The 22,030-nt window shown below is 36.2% G+C and overlaps 1 protein-coding gene across 2 annotated transcripts in view; it reads left to right on the top strand.

The window, feature by feature from the left end:
* Positions 1-22,030, top strand: part of Oxr1 (oxidation resistance 1) — a 327,871-nt gene that overhangs the window by 113,208 nt on the left and 192,633 nt on the right. For both annotated transcript variants that reach the window (XM_071602183.1, XM_071602182.1), the window contains exon 2: positions 1,827-2,023. In XM_071602183.1, the coding sequence (XP_071458284.1) occupies positions 1,827-2,023 (197 nt within the window). The remainder of the gene's footprint in view (positions 1-1,826; positions 2,024-22,030) is intronic.

Below are 22,030 nucleotides of genomic sequence, written 5' to 3'. Positions count from 1 at the left end.
TTATGGAAAAGTTTTATCAAAGTGTAACATAGCCCCACAAAAATGCAAAAATTTTGAAACATGAAATTCTCATCAAGCCGATCCATTCTGGAACCACATACCCAGACCAGGGAACAAAACATTAGTAGAATCCAAGAACATCTTCATGTTACCATCAGTGGAATGGCTTCTCACATATATATGCCCGCATTTGAACTTTATATAAATAGCGTCATGTACCATATACTCTTGTATATCTGGCTTCTTTAGCTCAAAATTATTTTTATGGAAACCATCCATATTTTTGCAAGTAATTGTAGTTCTTCATTTTCACCATTGAATAAAATTTCATTCTATCGTTGATAAACATCTGGGTCGTTTTCAGTTTTTGTGCATTACAAACGCTGTTATGAACATTCTGAGATGTATCTTTTAGTGGACATGTAAAGATACATAACTCTGGCTTTAGGCGGCATTGCTAGACATGTTCCCAGAATGGTCTCACCATTATGCACCCGGAGATTTGGACTTGTTTCTTATCACCAGGGTATCATGTGTTTTATATTTTAGCCATTCTGTTTGGTGTTATGAGTGCAATGTGGCATTATCATGAATGGCATTTCTCACGAATTATGCCATTGAGCATTTTTTAATATATCTGTTAAAAATTTGGATAAGTCTATTTCAAGAATGTTAAGTATATAATATATGTGGTATGTAGACAATAAGGTATTAATGATGTAGGTGATAATTAAATGACTAAAACTTATGAAGACTTCTTTCATTAAAAATCATTTACTAATTGATAGATTGTGTTCCCCTTAATATGCTTTTGCTCTGATAAATTTGATGCAATAGGTTAACTATGAATAACCCTCTCTGCTGGATGGTCTGAGGCTACAAAGGTCCATGGCATAGGAAATTTTCCAGAGGAGACCACATCCTTGAAGCCTGAGCAGGGTCTGACAGGGGGACAGGAAGTAGAGTCCAAGATATTGGAAAAGCCTGAATAAAGTGTGGAGGTGTGAAGATGTACAAAGCATTTAGGAAATTGCAAGTTTTCCGGAGTGATTATCACAGATAATAAAGACAATTGCCACATTGCTTTCAATAAAGAACTAAATCTTAAAAACAAACAAACAAAAAACAATATTAGCTTCCAGAAGGTCCAAAGGCCAAAAGTAAACTTGCTTAAGGTTTAATTATACTAGTTATTAGCTTGAAATATTTCAACTTTATTCATATCATTTACCAGTGATTTTACACCAAAAGAAAAGTAGATGAGGGTAGAAAATATTTCATGGCTTTTGATTTTCATGTTAGGCCTAATATCAGCTCTCTAACACATACAAAGTGAGCAACACATTTATTGTCATTGGGTATACATGGATAAAAAAAATGTGAATTTTATAGTTTTTAAAGCTATCATGTTGATTTATAGTAAACCAAAAAGCATTAGTAGCCTCCAGTTAAAAAATAATCATTTCATTATCTTATATGAGTCACAATTATTTAAGTGATACTCTACTATACTTCCTTCAGAAATGAATAGTCCAACACATTATCTTTGTCCAACCCCTTTTATTTTGCTATTAGAAGTACAATTTGGTACATTTTAGTGAGACCTTTCAAAAATGATTAGACAAAAGATTTATTTCCAACTGATTTCAAAGATGAAGAATTTATCTTAAAATACTAAAGGGAAGATTTATAATTTCTGAATAGATCTGGTTCTATTTCAAGCCACATAGAACTCTGTTGTTGAAAAAAAATATGATGGAAATAAACATGAAACAAATGTGTCTCCTGAGATGATATTCATGGCTTGTGGTGTTTTTTATCTGTAGGTTGAAGAAGAAGTCCCAATCGGTGGATATCACAGCTCCAGGGTTCAATCCTTTGGCTGGTGCAGGAAAGCAAACACCCCAAACTAGTAAACCCCCTGCACCCAAGACTCCCATCATTGAAGAAGAGCAGAACAATGCAGCAAATACCCAAAAGCATCCTTCCCGAAGGAGTGAACTGAAGAGGTACTACACCATTGGTAAGTTTATGTAGATGTTTTGTGCAAGTGAGCTGATAAAATCTACCTAAATGGCATTGTGGGTCTGTGGATCTGCTGACTTAAGTGACCCCCTTGTTCTCTAATATATGCATTTTTATGATGGTTTTTGGACATTTTCTTACATAGTCTGAACAGGAAGATGGAAAAACACTGAAAACATTCAGAAAAGTTGGATGAAGAAGCAGGTTTAAGGATCTTCTATATCCTAGCCTAAGGGGAATATATATATTAGGTTGTCCAATTTTTCAGCTTAGGTGCCACTATTTTCTTTTTAAATTTTATTTTTATGTGGTGCTGAGGATCAAACCCAGTGCCTCATGCATGGTAGGCAAGCACTCTACCTCTGAGCCACAACCCCAGCCCAAGTGCCACTATTTTCATTTTAGTCATTTCTTAGCCAACACCATTGTTGTTTCTTGATTTTGTTCTTTTCATTTCCCCTCGAGGTTCCCAAGTTTCTGACCCTGTTCTGTCAGGTTCTTAAGACAGTGGTTGATGCCAGCCCATAATGAACAAAGCCACAACGAAAGTAGAAAGTTATTACATTGTAAAAGAGGAAGAATTACATTGTGGGTCTGTTTGGTTTTGCACATTGCTTAACTTTGGAGTAATTGAATAGAGAAGTCTTCATATGAGAGAGTAGTAGGTTGTGAATAGGCTCTTGCTGGCATTATGTTTCTTTTTTTTCAGATAGAATAATATCTTGAAATTTTGAACTTGTTTTTGGAGTAGTAATTCATCAGACTCAACAAGTTGAAATAACAACTTTTGTGTATGTATGTTTGTCTACCAAGTCTTTTGACAAATGTTTTTTAATTATAACAGTTTTCAATATCTTATGTCTATTTGAGATAAAAGGTCTTAAACACGATGATGTGAAGGGGAGATAAATCCACCAAGGAAGATTGCTGTTTTGTCCTTGCATATTACTTCATTTTAAAGGAATCTGATCATATTCAAAAGTTGTAAAAGTATAGACTGTGACTTAAAGTGTTGTCCAAAGTTTTATCAAGGAGGTCGCCATGTTTTCCTTGGCATCCACTATCCCCACCACTCCAATATGGTACTGTTTGTTAAAAGCAATTGAAATTTTTCTCAGGTATTGTAGTTTATCTATCTAGAAATGATAGGAGACCATGTTTCTAGTTCTGAATCCGACTTCAATTTTCTGTGTGACTTTGTTATTCTCCAATGTCTTTGGGTTAAGTGGTTTCCATGTGGGGCTGATGTTATTGCAGGATTTGGCAGCTCCAATCATGCTTTCCTTTTGTTCTATTTTATGTCTCCTTCCTATAGCCACTCAATCTTCTTTTCAACTTTTCAAGTCTTATTTTTCAATAGGCAACAAACATGATGTCGTGGAAGATGTCCATATTCAGGTAATAAGGATTGATATAAGACAGTGTAGACAAGTGAATATTTCCCTTTTTAAAACTGTGACTGCATATTTCTAAAAACCAATCACCTAGAAAAGCCCATAAAGTTCATACTGTCTATTTGTCAACGTCCTTATCTCCTAACCTTAAGCACATCTCTCACCTTCTATTGCTTTTCTGATTTATTAACTAAGAAGAGATGGTACTTTGCCTTCAGAAAATTGTTTATCCTACAAGCGCAATATTCATTATAAATTAGAAAATGGGAAAGAAACACTTACTAAACTAAAGTAGAAAAACAGAAGTGTTAATTGCTAAAAAAACAAACTGAAACTGAATATTTTAAGTAGCATTACTCCTAGTAAATTTTTTAATTTTTCCATACCAAGGTTTAAACCCAGGGGCACATAACAACTGAGCCATATCCCAAACCCTTTCCTTTTTTTATTTTGACACAGGGCCTCACTGTGTTGCTGAGGCTGGCTTTGAACTTGTGATCCTGGCTTTGAACCTGCTGTAATTGCAGGTGTGCACCTCTGCCTAAATTTTTAGCAAATGAATTTGCAACAATTTGATTCATATTCAATGCCAATGCATGTCTACTATGTTAAAAGAGACATTTGAACTTCAAATTTACTGTAATTCTTCTACTAATTTGCATCTGAAAATATGATTTTTCAAGGCTTAATTATTAGAAACCACGTAATTGAAAATTCTCTTTGCAAAACAAATCTACCTCAGTATCTCTTCAAAAAATATTGGTAATAAACAAAACCAAAAATAGCAAAGACAATATATTGGTAATTTCATACACCAAAAACAAGTTAAATTCCTATCTTTTATTTTTTGTGTGTGGGAGGGTAGAGGTTTCTGGTATGAAAATCCTGGGCCTCACATATGCTAGGCAAATGTTCTACCACTGAGCTTTATACTAGTACCTCTGAATTCATCCCACACAACGCTGACAGATAGGTGTTACACTCTTTTTTTATAGATGAGGGATAGAGCCTTAGAGAGGTTTGAGAAGGACCTATGAGCTATAGATGCTAAACTCAGCAAATAAACTTCGCGTTTTAACCTTTGGCACTTCAGAACGAGCTTTCTATGTTACTGAAAAGGATGCCATCCTCTCCATGGTGGTAGACTGGAGGAATTTCTATGGATAATACAATGCAATAATATGTTATCATAATTTCTAGAGAATCTCACTGAGGGAAATTATGCTAACTAGTCCATCCACCACCCAACAGACCCTTTCATTGAAAGATGTCTTTCAAGATCAATTTAGGGTTCACACTGCTGGAAAAGCCTGGGAGCCCTCTTGTGACCAAGTACAGTACTACACTTCAATTCAGCAATGAAGTTCTGTGTTGCTTACTGTATTTAAACTCAAGCAATAGTTTTAGCACTTAAGAGAATTTTCAAATAAGAAAATAAAGAAGTGGAAAAATTTTGAAGTCACTTAAGTATCCCTTGTTTGTTAATGAGTGACGGTGGTAACTTCTCTAGAAATTTCTTTTTGATCTCACAGCTCTTCTTTTCCAGGAACTTATATATAGGATCTACTTCCTTCTGAGAGAACCCTAGGAAATAGAATTTTTAGCCTCCTTGGATACATAATAGATTCAGATTCTTAATCATTCCTAATAACAGCAATGTATTAAGCCTAATGTAGCATTAAAAATGACACAGCATAAACTCATAACTTTTTAATAAGAACAGGCATAATAAAATTTCCTTGACTTATAAAAAAGAGGGATACAGAGACTGATTACTGATGTAAAGTATTAAGAATCTCTATTGAAATTAAAAGGATAGTAATCACTATACCAGGACTGCAGCTTAGGTAAGAGCTTTTCCTGTTCCACGTCTGTCACTTATGATACCATCTTGCACAAGTTATTTACTTGTGTGTGTGTGTGTGTGTGTGTGTGCAGTGAAAGAGTTAGACCAAATCAGTATCTTTCTGTTGAAAACGACATTCACTTATTAGCTCAGAGTTCTTTGGTCAGAAGTCTGTGTGGCATGGCTGGCTTCTCTGGTCAGGGCCTAACAAGACTCAAATCAAGATGCTAGCTAGGTTTAGTGCCCATCTGGCATTTCAACTGGGAAAGATATGCTTCCAAGCTCATTCATGTTGCAGAATTCAATTGTTGCAGTCCTAGGACAGACACCTCCCCCCATTCCCCTGCTGGATCTCATTTGAGGACCACTTTCAGCTAGCTGCTTGCTCTTTGAGCCAAGTGGCTTCTTCCATCTTCAAGTCAGGAAATTCTGTATCAAACTTTTCTCACTTGAACCTCTGACTTCCTCCCCTAGGGTCAACCAAGAACATTCTCTGCTCTTAAAGGATTTGTGTAATTAGGTCAGGCCCACCCAGAAAACTTTTCTACATCCAGGTCCACAAAGTCTAACTACAGGAACAAAACCCATTATGTTCACAGTAATGAGGATTATACAGGTGTTCCCACCAGAGGGGCAGAGAATATTGAGGACCCTCTGAAATGTCCTGCCTAATACATTTTAACACCACTACCTGGTATATACACATTGGCATACCAATACAGCTCAAACAAAAAAAATTCCCTGAAAGCAGTTCCTTCACTATCAGGTTTTGATCATTCTTTTTCTCTCTGAATAAGATTCCATTTTTAAATGGGATCTCAACTCCTTAATTTCATAGTCTATTTGTAACTTCTGTCCTGAAATTTGAAAAAAGTCATTGGATTAGATATGAAGCCCTTCAAATGCTTGAAATTCTATTTTAAAAAAGAATTATTGATTAGAACTAAAATAATAAAAAATGACTTAGTGAGCCTGCAGTACTGAGAAAACAGACGAAAAATAAGTAGAATTTTTCACTACCCAATTTTTGTCTAAGCTAGATGAAACTACATAACTTTGACAATGTATATAAAATATATATACTCTTTGAAACCACAGCCCCTACTTAAAGATAGGACATGAAACAAAATAATAAACTCAGATGTTTGTTATGCTGTAATATCTGGGTAGTTTATATTACTGCTCTGGATTCAGAGAACTGGATTACTGAATTCAGAAGTAAAGACTTCTAAAAAAAATGTAAACTAAACTTAGAGCTATGTAGAAAACTGTGCATACAGGATCAAAAAATGAACTATCGCTCCCTAGATGGATGTGTATGATTTTATGTAATGTTTGTTTCTTGCTTCAGGGATCAAGAGCAAGAGTTCATACATATCTCCCAGCTTCTGGGACTACTAGTCAAAGGTGCTGGTGTCTTTCCATACTGAGGACTTATGTTTAACAGGAAATAGGACAGCTCTTGAATGGAGGTCCCTGCAATCAGAGTCTTTGAGTGAAACACCAAACACTGATTAGTCCCCATCAGGCCCTACTGTGCAGAGGCAGAGTAGGTGAAGCAGGTAAGAATGCAGAGAAAGGCGGAACCCAGCCCTGCTTTGAAGGTGGTCATCATGTGGGCTGGTTAAAGGAACACAGTGGTAGGTAGAATACAAGGCAGAATGCCCTAACCTCCAGGAGGGGGACAAGAGATGAACAAGGGCCAGAGAAGGCAGGGAAGGCTGGCTCACAGGGCGGTAAAATTCACAGATGGAGGGACTTCATTAGATTGTGGACTCCTCATAGGCTGCACGGAACAAGACTCCCTCCGCATACTCTTTGCCTTCTTGCCTGTAGGTTCCTTTGGCATCCATACTTACTTGTGCTTCTGACCTGTGTTAGGGTGTCTGTCTCCATCCCAGGTCTCAATTCCTATGGGAAGGGAATGATGCCATCAAGTTCATTCACCCAGCACTTTGTACAGTTTGATGAACATAGTTAAATGCCAATTAAATGATGGGGACCAGAAAGGAGGAATTAGAAATAGTTATGGCTTAACTCTTGCCCTTCTCAGTGAAGGAAAAGAGGGGAGAGTCTACTATGAACACATTTTTTTAAGTTCTTAAGTTTTAAAAATATTTTTAAATATTTTTACTGATGCATTGTAATTATACATAGTAGTGCAATTTTTATGCTGTATTTGTACATGTACATAATGTAATTTGATCAATTTCATTCCCCTGTACCTTCCCTTCCCTCCTCTCTTCTTTCCCATGATCTGCTTGCTTTTCTCCCACTCCTTGGCATTTGTTCTAAGATTGCAGTTTAAGGAAGAGTTTTGGAAGCTTCAGGGCGTTCATGAAGGGCTGGAATTCCTACTGAGGAGAATAGTGAGTAAAGATAATATATTCTTTGCTTCTATAAAAGAGAGTGGAGGTGTCAGTGCTCCACTTTGCTGCTTATGCTATGTAAATATTGTCTGCAACTTCATGGAGAAGGGAGGAAAAAAAGCATTAGCCTTCCAAGGTTCTATTCTGCAGGTTTCCAAACAGGTCAGATGAGGGCTTGTTTTGCTGACAGGTATCCAAGTAATATCTCTGGATCTTTCCTTCAACTGTGATATTCCCTCTCAAGTTCTCACCTTGCCATTGGGCAATCCCGCTGGGCCCTTATGATCTCCTGTTTGCGCTCACGGATCAGTCTCCACTTTTCATCCTAAATCAATCTCACTATAGCACCTTCTCCTTGTAAGATACCACCTTTTATTACTCATGCAATATTCTTTGCTTGGTACTTTCTAGTTATATACAGATGAGTGAACTCTGGTTTTCTTGGGGGAATATATTTACAACTCAAACTTTTCCACATTTGAAAATGCTTATTCACTTGTGCTTCCATTCATTTATTAATTCAGTAAATGTTTATCTTATGCCTACTGCACACCTGGCTATGTTCAAAGCACAACAAATACATGAGTAAACAAGACCAAGTTCACTATCAGGTGCTCATATTCTAATGAGGAAGATGAGCCATAAATAAGCAGACATTTATCACATGTCAAGGAATGATAAGTTTTTGAAGAAAAATAAAAGAGATTAAGAAAGATCGGTGACAGAGGGGGTTATCCCTGTAAAATATGTTTAAATCTATACAATTGTTATAAACATTCTAGCTGATGAATTATCTCAGTTCTGAGAAATCAATTAGGCTGGTTTCCAATATAAGGCATTGGCTATATTAATAAAAGGCTCTTTCAAATAGTTGTGTTTCCCCTTCCTTGGAATAGGATTACCTTATGAAAATACTAATGGAATTAGTATTTGCAGCATGAAGAAGAAAATGAGCAGAAACTTAATGAGTTACCTTCCCACATTGCCTTCAATGGAAGGATTCGGAAGCTCTTCATTTCCACCACAAGAAGAATGAGCATGTATATTAAGTGAGAGTGTAGAGTGTTAAATATTAAATATCAGGGAAATTAACAAATTTTAGAACATTTTATAGTGAAGTTTTTTTTTAAATATAACTATTAAACAGTACACCTGTGTCTACCTGCATAGCAGGAAAGGTAATAAGATCAGCTCCAAAACTCCTAACTGATTTCCATCATTGATATGGCAGCTGAAGTTCAGTCATACTGAATCACAAAGGCAGGTGAATCAGTGAGGAAGTTAGCCTCCAGACTGTGATGTCTAGACCTCCTTCCTTTTGCTGGTTAATTGACCATTAACAAGGTGGTTAGGATCTCAAAACGCAGTATCTTCACTTACAAAAGGAAATAAAACTGGTACTCATAAAAGGGTTGTTGTGAGGCATAAATGAGACAATCCATGTAAAGTGCTTCTAACTGTGCTTCGAACTCACAAGTACTCAGCAAGTATTAGTGTGCATGGATTATGCATGAACATGCAGCACCACTGAGGCACTGTAATGTCTGCCCTCAGGAGAAGTGAAGCAAGCCTTCCTCTTGATGCTGGTGGATCTCATCGCTCTCAGTGCTTCTTCCTTCCCAACGCAATAGGGCATTAGTCCATAGGCTCTTCAAGCTCTGACCTTATTTTCTCTCCTTCAAAGGTCCCCCTACCATCTAGCCATACCAAACTTCCTGCAGTGTCCCAAAGATGTTATGCTGAGTGATGTACTATGGGCTTTATGTATCTTTTCCTTGTGCCTATCACAGTTACCTCCACCTCCTTAATCCTTATGATCAACTACCCATGTGTCAAGATTCAACCTAAACTTTCCTTATACCAGGGCACACTTTCTGCATCTCTGATCACCATGAATAGATTTAAAAGCATTTTTAACATACACAGTATCTGTCTTCTTAGTGACTAACAAATACTCTTTCCATAGGACATAGGCTTATGACCTTCCTATACGGTAAGTAAGACATATGTCGTGGCTACCATATAGCCTTCTATGGGCTTAAGTTCCTGAAAGTAGAATGACTCATTTGTGACTACAGTGTACACAGTGGCAAAGTCAAGGGAAGAATCTGGATAGGCTGACCAGTGGTAAAGAGCTTAGCCTCTGCACGTGTTTTCAGATGAAGTCCTCTTCTTAAAAACAAAAATTAGTTTAGATTTTTGACAGAGATTTCATCAAGTGGCTTCGTAAGCACTAGTCTCTACTATTAATGGTAAAACAGACCCATTAAAAAAAAGAACACTAGTTTTTCATGAAATTTTACTTATTTAGTTAAAGTGGCTGTCTTCTTTTCTTTTCTTCCTTTTCCCTTTCACTCCTTCTCCCTCCCACCTTTCTCTCTCTCATTTTTCCTTCCACTATCTTCCTGCCTTATTTTCTTCTTTTTCTCTTTCCTTGTGTTATAATGAATCTTTTGCAAAATGATGCCTTAATATGTAGTATCGGTAGGGAGATATATATATATATATATATATATATATATATATATATATATATATATATATATATATCACATATACACATATATACTCTTTCCAAGAGTATATATGTATGTGTATAGATCATTAGCAAAATAATATCCTTTTGGAATTTTGCTAATCTGTGAAATTATTAAAATATCAAATCCAATGATCATGTCTTTTGCCTTATCTTCCGGACAGAATACTTTCAACATTCCAAACTTAGCAAAGCACAGTTAAATATAGATTCGTCTTACTATCCCCAGGATGCTTACATATTGAAAAGAGAGCCAATAGAATTAGGGGTTCCCCAGAAATTATTCTCAGAGACTGGCAAAATTGAAACTGTAATGACTAGTTTGAAAACTCTAAAAAGAGAAAAATCAGACCACATATTCAACTGCTTTTTAATTGCAGAACACTAGACATTTTAAATTATTATCACATAATTTGTATGCTTCTCATTTTGAAGCCAGACTTTTTAATTATAAGAATAAAAAAGATCAACTTAAAATGAAAATACTGTAATAAAAAATACTGCAAGAAAAAAGAGACTGGTATTGCTGGAGGTGACATAGTGCAGCATGAAACTGGGTCATCACTGAGCTGGAACCTTCTCTTCGGGCAAGAAGATTGTTCATGTAAAGGCAGGAAGACTGATTTAATCAGCAGAACTATCTTGGCAGAAAGGTCACTATCTATGAGCACAGAAACTAAAATGGATAACTGCTCTAAGGGTTTCAATTAAAGGAAGTTTGTGAGAAAAATGACTTTGTTTTGAATTGAAGTTTGTTCTGACACTCGGATGACTTTTATATTTTCTGGGTCACAAGAATGTTTAGGGAAAGTTATTTTGCTGCTGAAGTTTCTGGTTATTCATGGAAGCTGCAATTCCTTAAATGGACCCTCAGCTTTTTACAAATTTAGAAGAGTGGTGCCTATGTTGAAATGTGCATTTTTTTAAAATTAAGATAGTGAAATTTGAAGCTATCAAGTATCTAAGTTCATTTTTTTTCTTTTCTTTCTTTTTGTATTGAGAGTCTCTGTATGTAGATGTATTGGGGGGGATATTTAATGGAGTTTTATTTTTTATTATTTTTTAAGGCCATTTAAAATCCACTTTAAACCATGAGGCTAAAGGAAATCACAGGCAGATTTCTTTCAAAGGAAATCCGATTTCTTAAACTAGTCATTTATACAGTTTTAACTAGATTTTAATAAGCAGCAGGAAGTAAACTCAGAAGGAAGAAAATATGTTCATTTGATGTTCCTATAGATTGTTAGTTCTTACAAGGTGCTAGATAAGCTTGCTGACTCTGATTTTATGGAGCTAGCCCCATGTTTTGTAGATTTTCTTTGTTCACTTTTGCCCTAATTCTGTGATTGTTTTGTCAGGAGTAATCAAGCCAGAATCAAGAAGTACAGCTTAATCATAGGTGTGATAAATGGATTAAGAAATGTCAATAACCTTGTGGTTTCTCTGAGCAAATTGTGTGGGTATTGTGTTTGATTTGCAGCATAATAGTCTTATAACTTATTAAAAACAAATTATACTTGTCAGTTGATTTAATGATTTCTAAACTGCCCAATTAAGCTTATACTGGTTTGAATTGTGGAATAATTAAAATGGGCATCATTCATGGTTGAGAAATAATCATGATCCTGTTTGAAATTTGCTAAATCCCTATTAATATAAGCCCGTCAGCTCTGTCAGGGACCAAAACTTGACCTTTCCACCTGCCAACACTTGTAGGAATGTTCCCTTGCACTGAACCATAGATACATGGAGGAAATGACAGATTACTAAGAAAAGCCTACTTTACTTTCCACATTTAAGGATTGAATTAATTGCAATTTGAGCACTGTATGATAGGTCCAAATTCCCCCAGTATTTCCACTGTTAAAGAGTGTGAATTTAAAGACCTCTTGCACATATTGAGAAACAAAACTATTTGTATTTCTTCATTTTTTAAAAAAATGGCCCTTCTTTTTACTCCATATATAAAGATATTTCTTCAGATGTAAAAATACTGCCGAATTTATGTTCCTTAATGAAATATTGTGTTTACAACTAAGACCAATTTTACTTAGGAAAATGAAAAAGAAAAAAGTCAAAAGCCAGAAAGAATTGGAAGAAGGATCTACTGCTACATTTCCCATATTTGAAATTAGTTTTCCTATAGTTAACAACTTTGAATAACTCAAATTAAGATTATAAGTGTCCCATGATCATTCATAATAAATTTGTCATAAGTATGTGCACATTTACTCATCATCAAGTTATTTGTAAGAAAATTTAAAACTTTTTGAATTTAAATTTTGTGGTGATCTGGACAAACCAAGAGATTAAAACATTTCTGTTAATATAATTTGTGGATTTATAATGGAACATAATTTCAGGACACAGAAAATATTAGGTATAGAAAATTCACTTACAAAAAGCTTTTATGTAAATAAGCAAAACATATTAGAAGAAATTAATGTGCTGTTTTCAAAGTAATAATATTTATTAATTAATCTATTTCCTATCACCATATATGTTTGAAAATAACAAAGTGACATCCTATCTAAATATTACCTAAGTCTTGTCATAGAGATTGATGTTTCTTGGGAGAGAAAGTCCATTCTGTCTTCCTAGTCATGGCCAGCAAACCTCAGTGTCCTACTCTCTCCATTATTTGGCCTCTGATTTGGTAAACCACTTTCATGTATTGGGTGTGCTTTTGTGTGTTTGTTTGTTTGTTTTATACCCAGAGACATTTTTAGGCTGAGCAAAAGTATGTAGGAAGAAGGAAAATATAAGGACCTGAGACCTGGCAAGAGGTGGGTGAGTGGTTGAATAAAGAGGCTGGAAAGATGGTTTGGAACTGGTTCTTAGTGAACAGTTGGAAAATAATGCTATGGGCAATGGTGTCTTGGAGGTTATGAATCCCTTCACCCTCTATTAATATTTTTAAATTTATTTTTACTAATTCACAAAAACATGAAAAATTATATGCAGATATAGAGTACCATGCCTGGAATTTAAAAGAATCCCCATGCAAATATTAGTAACATGGTATACTGAGTACATGGAGGACAGCCCACCAATAGAAATTGCTAAGAAACAAACCAGGGTCTGCCTGCCTGCTGCACGTCAAGATTTCCTGGGCTGGGGATATTAGCTCAGTTGGTAGAATGCTTGCCTTGCATGCACAAGGGCCTGGATTCGATCCCCAGCACCACACACACACACACACACACACACACACAAAATTCTATTTGCTGGGATTTGCACTCAAATATCATAGGAATTTATTTTGTTGCTTAAATTTTAATGTATATTGACAGAAAGTCCATTGATTTCTTGTCATAGTTCTCTGATCTAGAAGAGATAAAAATTATCTTTGGTAGTGTGTTCGACAGAAAATATCATAAGTGCCCAGAGAAAGTTGACCTTTGTGACTCAGATTTACTGAGTGCCTTACAAAGCAATTCAAAAGAACTTCCTTGAAAAAATTGGTGATTTTGTTCTTGAGGTCTTCAGGTTTCAAGTGTTATATCAAGTGAGTCAAGATGTGTACAAGCAGCACAATTACATTTACTCTAAGAAACAGGGTGTATGGTTGCTGTCTGGGGCTACAAGTTTTAGACCCCCTGCTTTAAATAATCCCGTCAAGTACAGAGGTTTGTGATATGAGAAACGATCTTGTGAATAAACATAGAGTGGGTGGGACGGGATGGGGTTAGACAAAGATCCACTTAAATAAGGAAAGGGTAGCATAGACCATAATTTCCTCGTTTTGTGGTTCTAATTTATCTTTCTCCTCCACCCCTATATAAGCTTAGCCAAACTTCTCTTCAGTGGATAGTTTTAAAGATGCTTATTTATTTTTTGAATGACTGAATGCCTATCATTGTCAGCCACCAATAGTTGGAGGAGATGAGGCTTAAAGGAGAGGAGAGGCCAGATGGGCGGTCTGTAGGCTACACTCCAGGACTCAGGTCTACTTAATCTTGGCATCTTGGGAACTGTTGAAAGGTTTTGCCTAGAGGAATGTCTCGATTACAGTGCTTTATCAAGAGATGCTTCTAACATCCTAGGGAGTTGAGATGGTGATATATATGCCTACAAACAGAAGAAGACAGAGCAAGGGCTAACAAGGTTATATGTTGTATTATTTAAGAACTTTGACTCTGAAAAAACACAAGCCCAGGTTTAGATCCTAGTATCTCTATGACCTTGGACAAGTCACTTAACCTCTTTGGACATCTGCTTTTCATTGAGAAAGTAGAGGATGCTACACTGTATATCTTAAATTTCTAATAAGGTTTATATGACATAATATGTGCAAATTTCTTGACAGGTCCTAAAACACAGTAAGCATGCAGTAAATGTAAACTAGAGAGTAGAATATCACAACAATTTCAATGAAGATTGATAAGCATCCAAAATAAGACAGGAAAATGACAAGAGAAAGATCTCAGGGAGATGAGAGACATACATCTCAAAGAACTGTTGAACAACCTGAAATGAAAAACAGGAAAGATTTTTCAGTCAGTGCTGTGATTTCTGATTTTAAATACTAAATAGGTGATGACATACATTTTTCAGTTAAAAAGATATTACTTCTTCATAAACAAAATGAATATCTCTATGGGTCAGAAAAAGGGTGAAAACATTAGTAATAAACTCACATGTACAAAAAGGATCTAAGAGGGCTGGATAGAGAGAGGCTGCATTCTGTGTTGCTCCATGACCTGGGATTCAAGTAGTGGGAATACTGTTCCTCTGCAAGTGTTTAGAGGACCCTGGACAGCTGCTCCCATGCAGGAATCATGGCCACTGTGCCCATGCAGGTCTCCAGGCCTCAGTGTCAGTGCAGAACTCCCAGCCACTCGCCCACACAGGATCTCCAGGTGCCTGAACTGGACCCCCTGCATCAGCACCTGCACAGGACTCTTGGCCTCCCACCGGCACTAGAATCCTGGACACCACTCCCATAAAGGACACCCAGCTGCTATTCATGTGTAGGAATTCCAGCAGCCACTCCTGTGTGGACCCCCATCTACCAATGTGGAGTTCTCAGGTTGCCTCCATCTTGGGATACTGCATCCACTGCCACAGTTCCCTACACACTATATTCTGCACCTGGGGACACTACACAGGATCTGAAAATAGCCACCAGCCACAACACTGCACTCCACAGAGTTGAATCTCTGAACACACCACCCAGTGCCACTGCCTGGCCCAACCTGAAACAATACTCCATCGCTGAAAGCATCACCTCCATCTTGGGACACCTTTGTCGCCATCTTTAGTTGGTGCAACTCCCATCTTGGAACACCGGCTAGGGCTTGGAAGCAATATCAAGGTACCTATAGTCCCCAACTCCCCCCTCTCCCCAGCAGCTGCTTATCTGGCATAGTACCTGCAGCTACACAGCCCATCTGTAGCTCGCAAAACATGGTCCTGAACTGCCCAATACAAAATAGCTCTCTGCAACAGGTGCTCAGCTCCCAGAGCACACCCCATAAGACCTCTGTAGAAAAAGGTTCCTGATTAGGAAGTAGAAAGGGAGGGGGTGAGTGAAATATAGTTCAGAGACTAAATTAGACACCAGGAATTGTGAGGTCTATGGACAACATAAGGAGATAAGACCAGGCACCCACATCACACAAGTGGGTCCCAAAGGAAATCCTTGGGGTGCAGTCTCCTGTCAGGGACTAGCAAGTGCTATATCCCACCTCCAGGAGCTCCACACCCAAGACCAACCCTCCCACCCTTATAACCTTTACCATCCTGAGGGTGGAGACACCAGCAAACAACAGACAACCCCACCTATTAGATGAGAAGGGAAGCTGGAAAGATACAAATGTCCAACAAAAACAATCCTTGTATCTTCCTTCAAGATTTTTTTTCTCTCTCTCTCTCCCACCTTCATATCCCTAACATTTGTGAAACCAAGTACTTTTCATGAATTACACTACAGAGGACTGGGATGTCTGAATAGTGTATTATAGTGGTGTTGAATATTCTTTTATCTCCTATTTTAGTATTTTGTTATTTTTCTTAATATTTCTGTTTGTTTGTTTTTGTACTCTATTGTCTTCCCACTTACTTGTCTCCTCACAATGACTTTCTCTCTTCTTCTGCTACTAACCAATGTCTTTATATTCCTCTTTCACACTAAGATCTAATAACTCTATATTCTCACCGCCTATCCCCTCAACATCTCATCCTACACCTCACCCCCAGTTCTTTGTCCACCATCAGTAACCATTTAAACCCTTTGGCTAACCTACTGTTTATATTGTAGATAATAACTGAACTCACCATTTCAGTATATTGTGACAAAACTGTAAACGACTTAATAGCAGCTATTGCCATCTGTTAATATTTTTCTCCTCCTTATAGGAGAGGTATTAGAACCCTGCAGGGACACCATAAGCCTATAGGGTAAAAACTTTAATGCCTCAGATCCACATTTCTAGAGGGTAAGACACATGAACAACATCAAAAAATAAGGGAAGAAAGTGCCTGAGACAAACTAAGATACTACATTATTAGAATCCATGGCCAGCACAACAGAAGAAAGGACAAAGAAGGAGATCAGGATGTACATAATTAAAATGTCCTATGAATTAAAGGATGATATAAGAGAGCAAATACAAGCAGCAAAAGATCATTTCAATAAAGAGCTACATAAGCAAATACAGGAAGCAAAAGATTACTTCAATAAGGAGATAGAGGTTCTGAGAAAAACAAACATACAGAAATCCCTGAAATGAAAGAAACAATCAATCAAATTAAAAACTCAATAGAAAGCACCACCAACAGATTAGATCGCTTCGAAGACAGGACCTCAGACAATGAAGATAAAATATACAATCTTGAAAAGAATGTTGACCATACAGTGAAGATGGTAAGAAAACATGAGAAGCACATTCAAGAATTATGGGATATTATAAAAAGAACAAATTTAAGAATTATAGGGATAGAGGAAGGCATAGAGTTTCAAACCAAAGGAATGAACAATCTATTCAATGAAACAATATCAGAAAATTTTCCAGACATGAAGAATGAATTGGAAAATCAAATACAAGAGGCCTACTAGACACCAAACATACAAAATCACAACAGATCCACACCAAGGTACATTATAATGAAAATGCCTAGCATACAGAATAGCGAGAGAAGTTTAAAAGCCACAAGAGAAAGGAATCAGTTTACATATATGGGGAAATCAAATAGGATCTCTGCAGATTTTCAACCCAGACCCTGAAAGCTAGAAGATCCTAGAACAACATATAACAAGCTCTGAAAGAAAATTGATGCCAACCAAGAATCTTATATCTAGCAAAACTAAGCTTTAAATTTGATGATTAAATAAAAACCTTCCATGATAAACAGAAGTTAAAAGAATTTAAAACTAGAAAGTCTGCACTACAAAACATCCTTGACAAAATATTCCATGAGAAGGGAATGAAAAGCAACAATGAAAATCAGCAAAGGGAGGTATTACACTAAAGGAAAAATCAATCAAAGGAGAAACCAAGTCAAGTTAAATATGAAAAATCAACAAAAATGACCAGGAATATAAATCAGGTCTCAATAATAACCCTGATTGTTAATGACCTAAACTCACCTATCAAAAGACATAGACTGGTAGATTGGATTTAATAAAAAAGACCCAACAATATGCTGCCTTCAAGAGAATCATCTTATAGGAAAAGATATCCACAGACTGACAGTGAAAGGTTGGAAATGGACTGTGGAAATAATCAGGGGTTTCTATCCTCATATCAAATAAAGTAGACTTCAAGCCAAAGTTAATCAAAAAGAATAAAGAAGGACATTTTATATTGCTTAAAGAAACCATACATCAACATGATATAACAATTATATATACCCCAAACAATGGAGCATCTACATTTATCAAACAAACTCTTCTCAAGTTCAAGAATCAAATAGAATACAAAAACAATAATTCTGAGTGACTTTTAACATACTTCTTTCAATTTTTTTGGATAGATCTTCCAAACAAAAGCTAAGCAAAGAAACTATAGACTTAACTGACATATCTAGAATATTTCATCCATCATCAAGTGAATACACTTTCTTCTCAGCAGCACATGGATCCTTCTCTAAAATATTATTCCACAAATCAACTATTAGCAAATACAAAAAAGTAGAATAGTACCCTGCATTCTATCAGATCATAATGGAATGAAATTAGAAATCAATGATAAAATAAAAAGTAGAAGCTACTCCAACACCTGGAGACTAAATAATATGCTATTGAATGAACAATGGATGGCAAAAGACATCAAAGAGGAGATTAAAAAATTCTTAAAGGGAATGGGAAAAAACAAGAGAGAAATGAATTACAGTAGATGGGGTAGAGAGAGGATGGGAGGGGAGGGGAGGGGGGATAGTAGAGGATAGGAAAGGTAGCAGAATACAACAGTTACTAATATGGCATTATGTAAAAATGTGGATGTGTAACCAATGTGATTCTGCAATCTGTATTGGGGGTAAAAATGGGAGTTCATAACCCACTTGAATCTAATGTATGAAATATGATATGTCAAGAGCTTTGTAATGTTTTGAACAACCAATAAAATAATAATAATAATAATAAAAAGGTAAATGAGAACACAGATATAACATATCAAAATCTCTGGGACACTATGAAGGCAATACTAAGAGGAAAGTTCATTGCATGGAGTTTATTCCCTAAAAAAAGAAAAAGTCAACAAATAAATTACCACACATTACATCTCAAAGCCCTAGAAAAAGAAGAACAAATCAACACCAATGGGAAAGACAGCAAATAATTAAAATCAGAGCTGAAATCAATGAAATTGAAACAAAAAATTGACAAAACAAAAAGTTGGTTCTTGGGGCTGGGGTTGTAACTCAGCGGTACAGCACTTGCCTAGCATGTGTGAGGGTTCAATCCTCAGCACCATATAAAGATAAATAAATAAAATAAAGGTATTGTATCCATCTACAACTACAAAAAATATTAAAAAATAAAGTTGGTCCTTGTAAAATATAAATAAAATTGATAAACCCTTAGCCATGCTATCAAAGAGAAGGAGAGAGAAAACTTAAGAGGTGAAAGACCTCTAAAATGAAAAGTACAGAATGCTAAAGAAAGAAAGTAAAGAAGACTGTAGAAGATGGAAAGATCTCCCTTGTTCTTAGATAGGCAGAATTAGTATTGTCAGAATGACCACATTACCAAAAGCACTATACAGATTTAATGCAATTATAGTCAAAATCCCAATGACATTCTTCATAGAAATAGAAAAAGCATTTATAAAATCTGGAAAAATAAGAGGCCTGGAACAGCTAAAGCAATCCTTAGCAAGAAGAGTGAAGCAGGTGGCATCACTATACCAGACCTTAAATACTACAGAGCAATAGTAACAAAATAGCATGGTATGGACAACAAAATAGACTTGTAGACCAGTGGTACAGAATAGAGGACACAGAGATGAAGCCACATAAATATAGTTATCTCATATTAGACAAAAGTGCCAAAAACATATATTGGAGAAAAGATAGCTTCTTCAATAAATGGTGCTGGGAAAAGTAGAAATCCATATGTAAATCCATATATATATATAATATATATATATATATATATATATATATATATATATATATATATATATATATATATTATATATATGAAATTTTCTTTTAATTTAATTGATTGTATATCATCATCTGATACACACACACACACACACACACACACATATATATATATATATACACACACACACACACACACACACACATACACAATGGAATATTACTCAAAATTAAAAGAGAATAAAATCATGGTATTTGCAGGTAAATGGATGGAGATGGAGAATATTATGCTAAGTGAAGTAAGCCAATCCCAAAAAACCAAATGCTGAATATTTTCTCTGATATGTGGATGCTGATCCATAATGGGGATGGGAGGAGACAGCATGGAAGGAATGGAGGAACTTTAGACAGGGCAAAGTGGAGGTAGGGGAAGTGAGGGGGTATTGGGATGGGAAAGATGGTGGAATGAACACCATTATCCTAAGTATGTGTATGAAGACACGAATAGTGTGACTCTACTTTGAGTAAAACCAGAGACATGAAAAATTGTGCTCTTTATGTGCATTATGAATTGAAGTGCATTCTTCTGTCATGTATAACAAATTAGAATAAATAAATAAATTTTTATAAAGTTCATATATATGCCATCAATCTTCTTAGCTAATAGGCACTGAATTCAAAAGAACAATCAGAAACACTAAGCATTAAGTATATGGAGGTTGGCTTAGGAGGTACTATGTGGGAATGTTGTTTACTAAGGTGCACACTGCTACAGGTCAGGATATATGGGCAATGACCAAACAGACTCCATTTTGCCCTGCGACTCTGTGTCATGTAAGAAATGCTTCTCCCCTGAGAAAACTCCACATCTGTCATCCTGATCCTGCTTAGCATACCTTGATTAGAAATGCAAACATTTCTGTTCTTCTTATACAATGTAAAATTGTTCTCTTTTTGATTCCCATTTTTCTTGGACAGTGTACCCTGTCATAGAATGTTTGTCTAGACATTAGTAACCATTATTTAACTTATACTTAACTAGGGACATTTTCGACCAACTTTTCCTTCTGCTTATGAGTTGAGATCTCATGAAGTTTGTTTATGGTTTTGAATCGTAGCAACAGCCACTTGTGTTTAATGTGGTTTTGGACTATGAAGGTATACTGGAGCCCTTGGAAGGAGTTAAAGGGTATAGATTTGCAGCTTGCTCCTTGGCCCGCCAACTGGTGAATTTGGACTGCCAACAGGTGAATAAAGATAGTTCTCTCTCCTGCTTTAAAATCAACTTGATGATTTATTGCAATCTCTCCATAACCACACTTTGCTCAGATTTCTTTACTTTTTCTCCAATGTCTTTTCTGTTCTGGATCCCATCCATTTTACCACATTGTGTTTAGTGGCCATATCTTCTTGGGCTCTTCTTGGCTGTGACAGTTCATAGTGTCCTTTAAAACCTAACTATTCTAGTAGAGTTGAGCTCTTGGTTGCCCATAACTATTCCTGATCTCTTAATGAAGGAGAAAGAGACAAAATGGGCTAAAAGGAAGCTGAAAATTATCAGATAGAGGCAATTTTTATTGTTTCGTCCAGCTGTATCATCCAATAAATATGCCCATGTTTAGCCTTTACTGTTTTTTGTTTGTTAGGAAATAAATGAAACCATGTATATATTTTTGGTCAAATATTTGTATGACCAAAAATGTAATAATGCTCCAGATGGGGCCATGACATCCTAGGGTTAGTGAATGTACAAAAGCTGTGTTGAATCAGTTTCTTCATGGAAAGAGCAAGAGACCCAGTACTTGCTGTCTGGTCATCACTTATGATTCAAGTAACCTAGAGTAATAAAATGTATCAACAAAAAATGGGACAAACTGGATAAGATATCTATGTATCACCCTGGAAACCTTTTGATTCAAAGACAAGTGATTTCTATATGATTTAGAGAAAGCCAGTGCATCTGAAAAGATCTTTTTGCAGGATGGAATCAATATTCATTAGTTCCTGCTCTTAGTGTAAATCACACTTAGGATTGATTCTCTTTTAACTCCCTGTTTATTGCAGAGTCGTACCACACCCCCATCACCTGAGATCTTTCTCCCACAGTATTTTGAGACTTAAAACTTAGGCAGACTCCAAATGGATCAAGGTCTAAAGAACAGTTCCTTTATATACCCTTGAACAGGGAAAAGGTTTGACTTTGCCGTTCAGCGGGGGAACTTCAAGGGGAAAGCTTTAAATCCTCAAATATCTAAATAACTTCTTCCCAAATTTTATCATGCATTGGGGACTTTATAAAAGTACTGAT

This window comes from Marmota flaviventris, chromosome 15 (assembly GCF_047511675.1).
Source record: "Marmota flaviventris isolate mMarFla1 chromosome 15, mMarFla1.hap1, whole genome shotgun sequence".
NCBI lineage: Eukaryota > Metazoa > Chordata > Mammalia > Rodentia > Sciuridae > Marmota > Marmota flaviventris.
The sequence above is the reverse complement of the archived record's forward strand: the minus strand, read 5'-3'. Positions and strand labels throughout refer to the sequence as shown.